Source organism: Typha angustifolia, chromosome 12 (genome assembly GCF_048772165.1).
Source record: "Typha angustifolia cultivar Huaian chromosome 12, ASM4877216v1, whole genome shotgun sequence".
In the NCBI taxonomy this organism is placed as follows: Eukaryota; Viridiplantae; Streptophyta; class Magnoliopsida; order Poales; family Typhaceae; genus Typha; species Typha angustifolia.
Genome location: NC_133250.1, coordinates 3,516,089 through 3,522,159, shown reverse-complemented (window position 1 = coordinate 3,522,159; position 6,071 = coordinate 3,516,089). Strand labels below are relative to the sequence as shown.

The 6,071-nt window shown below is 32.0% G+C and overlaps 1 protein-coding gene across 1 annotated transcript; it reads right to left on the bottom strand.

Moving 5' to 3' along the window:
* Positions 1-398: 398 nt before the first annotated feature.
* LOC140772654 (cytochrome b5) lies at positions 399-2,925 on the bottom strand. Its single transcript, XM_073114821.1, has 3 exons — positions 2,766-2,925; positions 1,048-1,114; positions 399-967 (listed from the first exon to the last, which is right to left on the bottom strand). The coding sequence occupies exons 1-3, from the start codon at positions 2,844-2,846 to the stop codon at positions 717-719; spliced, it is 399 nt and encodes a 132-aa protein (XP_072970922.1). The 5' UTR covers positions 2,847-2,925; the 3' UTR covers positions 399-716.
* Between the last annotated feature and the right edge of the window lie 3,146 nt (positions 2,926-6,071).

The window sequence follows — 6,071 nt, the reverse complement described above, 5'->3', positions numbered from 1 at the left end:
GGCTCGGTCCCAGCATACCCGAGAGAGAGAGAGAGAGAGAGAGAGAGAGAGAGAGAGAGAGAGAGAGGGAGAGAGATACAAAGGAGGGAGGAGGTATTTATAAATACTGAAAAGAGAATGCTTTATTTATAATGTAGGGTGATGCTTATAATTTTCTCAAAGAAATAAGAAAGCACTTAAAACAATCAACTCAGTACCTCAAGGAGGTTCCTTTTATTTATCTTATTCAAGTGACAAAGAGATTAGCTCTTCTAACTTTTAGGTGCCCAGTAGACCAGACATACTTTACAGTTTGCATGCAACAATTAAAATTTAAACTGAAACAAACCTGCATTTAAGGAACCAAATTTAGACATGCTTAATAATAATAGGACTTGAATTTTGGACTCAGTGAAACATCTCGAAAACCTTAACTTCAGGGTAGCTGCACCTATCTTCTCCACAATTGTGGTCAAAAAGACCGGAACAGCACAATGTTTGTCGAAGTTATTTCAGGTACCATCCAGGATAAAACACTAATTAAGAGGAAGATGAACAAATCTGAGAGACGTAACATCACACTAAATGAATCAGTCCCAGTTTTGCAGAGGTCTGATAATGAACCACACAAAAAGTTACTACTACAGTTCCCTTGAAGCTGTCATTACATAAAATAACCGATGATCTTCTTGATAATCTTGATAATTTATTGTAAACTTGCATGGTGTTAAAAGAAGCTACTCTGATTTGGTGTAGATTCTGACAGCAACCGCCAAACCCAAGATTGCCAATGGAACTAAGAACTGGAGAAGCTTGATAATGAAGTCGGAGGTCTTGTCCTGGTTATAGTGAGGCTGCTTGGGAGGGGTATATTTGACTTTGGTGGGTATTGTAGATCCATCAATGTTCCCAACAAGGTATTCATCCATCATTGATCTAGCAGTGGTGCTATGACCAACATCCTCGAAATCATCTGTTGCATCCTTCCCTGCAGAACATGACCATTTAGTTGACAAAGTAGTGGATGTAAATTTTAAGGCTTCTCTGATTGTTTGGCAAAACATGTACCAGTAGATGACAACAAAACATCATCTCCACCAGGGTGATCTTCTAAGAATTTGGTCACATCATATACCTGTGCAAAACATCAAGGCATTTTACAGGGAGTTATTGTATTAGAGTAGACATGAGGCAAAACTTGATGTTTGAAAGAAATGAAATGAACTTGTCCAAACAGTATAATATGCACAGTAGGCATGAGATTGGTTCATCAGCTAACTTTCAGTGTTATATTCGATCATGTTTGTTGCTGAAATTATAAACCTCAATTACAGGTTGTGAAATACAAGGCTTTAGGCTTAAGCCTTAAGTGATAATCATAATCCAGATCAACTAATAAATCTGAGCCAACTAGCTCTGCATTATTTAATACAAGTTCATTAAATGCTTGAGCAGTAATACAACCACATCTTTTTTCAGAAGTACATAGGATCTTGGCTTCCAAAGAATAAGATATGATGTTTGCGGATAGTCTCTCTAATATATATATAGAAATAGATCAAGATTTTGCAATGAGAAAACAAAACCATAGCGTGACAAAAACAAATGAATTTGACAAAGCTATAGGATGATTCTCATATGCAGTATGATCATATAAGCATACTACTGAAAGATATGAGCCGATCATAAGAAATGAGCAAGGAGGCAAGGCAACTACTCCCAAAATAATCAAGCGTACAAGTAAACTTCTAAACCACAAGAAAATGAACACTTACAACAATTCTAAACAAAGCAATTGTTATGAACTAAAAGGTAAACAAAAAGAACTTACAATATTTTATTACTACCCCAGCAAAGAAATTTTAATTATTTTTCTATAACGTGAATAAGAACAAAAAAATTTACAAATTTTCGAGTAAAACAAGGATCACAATGAAAATGGATAAAATACTTCCAACACCATTATTAAAAGAAAACTTAGAACTTAACAGGGTATCTGTAACATGCAAATGTAGACACGAAGTGGTAAACGTATGAAATTCAACAGAACTACAGGGGCACCAGGCAGCATCATACCATATAAATCATGGAAGAGTACAAAATTAGCTGATAACATAGTAAACTCTCATAGGTATAACATATCTAAAGTTATTTTTATTTCCTTCCGTATCCAGGTTGTAAGGTAGAACTAATATGAATCTTAGTGGCATAGTAAACTCCCTCCCTCCCAGGATATTCCTTCGCAATCGATGGGCAGCCAGACATCTCAAGTGCATCCAAAAAGATCATAGAATCCCAGGGTAGGTCCTTTGTTGGGTTTTAATTGATTAATCGTATCCAAGTTAAAATATTTACTAATTTTCTGATCTTTTCCTTAGGTAACTATCTTTTACCTGTGGTGTTCTATGTAGTTTCTACAAATTAAATTTTTTTTTTTTACTCGCTTGTTGTAAAATCAACCAAAGTACCTTTCGACGCATAATTATTTACTTTTGTAACCTTGAAGATTTCACCTTTGCGCATGAGAACCTACCGAGGTTCCATGCATCTACCAAACAGATCTGAGTACAAAAAGCCCAACATATAGATTACCCACATAAAGATTACCCACATAAAGAACACGGAGACGGGTGTTTGTGGATCCAACATCAAAACAGATCATAGAATAACAAATCTAGAAGAAGAAAATCGTAGGAAATTCCACAGATCTATAGCTTAAAATCATGGATGATCAAACATCAGCAGATGAGATCTCCAGATTTAGATGGGGCACAGATCGGTAATACCTTGCCGTTTATGATGAGCCAGCAGTCCTTGTTGGTGTTGTGCTTTGACACCTCCTCTAGCGTGTAAACCTTACTCGCCATCTCTCTCTCTCTCTCTCTCTCTCTCTCTCTCTCTCTCTCTCTCAAATCGTATCAAGATTCAAGAAACTGGCAATTTTGACTCGAGCGAAAAATAACAAGGGCAATGAGTAGATGAAGGGCAAAAAAGTAAATTCAGCTTTATTAAAATCTTGGTGGAGATTATCTGCAGATCAGGACGCACCGATGCAGGCGTTTTCTGTTCGGAATTTCGGATGCACTGAGTTGTGTACCACGTATACCGACTGCCTACAACCCTGGCAGCTTGGGAACCGTCCGCCGGCAAGTCCGCGCTGCGAACGCGGGGCAGGCCCTCCGGTTGGGACTGCAACTTGCTGCGAGCCACACTAATGTTGAAGTGGAGTCTGACTCACTGGAATTAGTCCGGATCATGAAGAATATGGTCTGTTGTTTGTGGGGAACGAGGGGTTTAGTTGCCGAGTGTAATACTTTACTCAGTTCTTTTGTAAACAGTCATCTAAATCATGTGAGGAGAGGTGAACAAAGTGGCCGACTCGGCGGCCAAGTATGGGAAGTAGAGTTTGGGGGCACTTCGGCTAGAGCCGACGGACCCTATACCCCCAATACTATGTAACCTTATTTTGGAGAAGGCCTTTATTCTGTCAGGTGGATAGGCCCAACTTAATATAGCTTGCTATTCAAACAAAACAAAAAAAGCAAATCAAAGAACAACATGTTCTCAAATAATAATAATAATAATGTAAAAAAATCAAGAGTTATTTGCACTGAAAACTTACTTGATTTTCGATTTGGCAGCCTAGGGTCATTTTTGGTTTCTCTTGCACTTGAGGCTTTTTTTTTACTTTTCTTCCAACTTTGTCCTATCTATCATTTAGTGCCTCATTAAATCTCTATAAGAGAGAGAGAAATGACCTGTACTCATCTTCTTCATCATCTTCTTCATCTTCTACTTCATATGCTAATGGTAATTATTATTATTATTTTTCCTCTTCTTCTTCTTCATCATATTCTTCTTCTACTGGTCCTTTTTTTTATCTCTTAATTCTTTTTTTATACAAGTCTCTAATCGCTCTCTAATCTCTAATTTTCTTCTTATACAAGTCTCTAATCGCTAGACTTCACCGTTGAAGTTGTTAAAAGACAACAAAATATAATTTCTCATCACTATCTCTAAATAATCTCTTATTTTATTAATTAAAGAGTGATTATAGAGACTTATATAGAAAAAAAAGATAATAATTAATAAAGAGTTGCATAGAAAGCGTATAGAAAGAACAATGAAAGTTGTTATTACATTTATGAAAGTTGTTAATTTACTTTTTTTTCTTCTTATTTTTTATTGTTGCTCTTTCTTCTTAATCTACTTTACCATTGAAGTTGTTAAAAAACAATGAAATATCTATAGAAAGAAAAATGAAAATTGTTAAAAGATAATAAAATATAAATTCTTAATACTATCTCTAATTAATCTCTTACTTTATAAATTAAAAAGCGATTATAGAGACTTGTATAGAAAAAAAAAGAATGATTAATAGAGACTTATATAGAAAAAACAACGAAAGTTATTATTATATTTGCGAAAGTTGTTATTATATTTACAAAAGTTATTAATTTGTTTCTTCTTCTTATTTTCTATTGTTGTTTCTTCTTCTTAATCTACTTCACCATTGAAGTTGTTAAAAGACCACGAAATGTGTATAGAAGAAAAAAAAATGAAACTTGTTAAAAAATAGAAATTTGTTAATCTCTTACTTTATTAATTAAAGAGCAATTAAAGAGACTTGTATAAAAAAGAGAATAATTAAGACATAGAAGATGAAGAAAAAAAAGAAGAAGAAGAAAAAAAAGAAGAAAAAGAAGCAATAGCAGAAAAAAAAATAGTAGCAAAAGAAAACTATATATTAACAATTTTTGTAAATATAATAACAACTTTTGATTTTTAACAACTTTTATTATTTTTTCAATACATCGTAGAATTTACATATTTCACCATTATAATTTACATAAAAACAGATAATGATCATACAGAGTCATGCTTTTGGTTATTTAACTAATAATAATTTATATATTTTACCATTATAATTTACATAGAAACAAATAATAACAAAAAATATGAGTCAATATCATTATTATTTGTTTCTATGTAAATTATAATTATAAAATATGTAAATTCTGCAATGTATTTAAAAAAGAATGAAAGTTGTTATTGCTTCTTCTACTACTTTTTTTCTGCTATTGCTTCGTAAATATAATAGTTTTCTTCTTCTACTACTTTTCTTCTTCTGTAAGAGAAAGAATTTTTTCGTAAATATAATAGTTTTCTTCTTCTACTACTTTTTTTCTGCTATTGCTTCTTCTTCTTCTTTCTCTTTCTTCTTTTTCATCTTCTTCTTTTTCTCCTCCTCCTCCTCCTCCTCCTCCTTCTTCTTCTTCCCCTTTTATGCCTTAATTATTATTTTTTTATATAAGTCTCTCTAATCACTCTTTAGTTAATAAAGTAAGAGATTAATTAGAGATAATGGTGAAATTTTTTATTTCGATGTCTTTTAACAACTTTTATTTTTTTTTCTTTTATACACATTTCATCGTCTTTTAACAACTTCAGTGGTGAAGTAGATTAAGAAGAAAAAACAACAACAGAAAATAAGAAGAAGAAACATATTAACAACTTTCATAAATATAATAACAACTTTCGTAAATATAGTAACAACTATCGCAAATATAATAACAACTTTCGTTATTTTCTATACAAGTCTCTATTAATCATTCTTTTTTTCTATATAAGTCTCTATAATCACTCTTTAATTAATAAAGTATGAGATTAATTAGAGATAGTGATGAGAATTTATATTTTATTATCTTTTAACAACTTTCAATCTTTTTCTATACACATTTCATTGTCTTTTAATAATTTTAGTGGTGAATTAGATTAAAAAGGAGCAACAGCAAAAAATAAGAAAAAGAAGAAACATATTAACAACTTTTGTAAATGTAATAATAACTTTCGCAAATATAATAACAACTTTCGTTATTTTTTCTATATGCTTTCTATACAAGTCTACTTCTTTTTTTCTTCTTCTTCTTTTTCTCTATACTTTAAATATTTTTTTTTCCTTTCTATACAAGTCTTTCTAATCGCTCTTTAGTTAATAAAGTAAAAGATTAATCAGAGATAGTGGTGAAAATTTATATTTCATTATCTTTTAATAATTTTTATTTTTTTTCTTCTATACATATTTCGTCGTC

Bases quoted from the DNA above. Each gene is read 5' to 3' on its own strand.
- LOC140772654 (XM_073114821.1), bottom strand. From the start codon at position 2,846: ATGGCGAGTAAGGTTTACACGCTAGAGGAGGTGTCAAAGCACAACACC. The intron at 1,115-2,765 runs GTATTACCGATC...TGTTTTGCACAG, and splicing joins GGCTCATCATAAACGGCAAG to GTATATGATGTGACCAAATT. The intron at 968-1,047 runs GTACATGTTTTG...CATGTTCTGCAG, and splicing joins TGTTTTGTTGTCATCTACTG to GGAAGGATGCAACAGATGAT.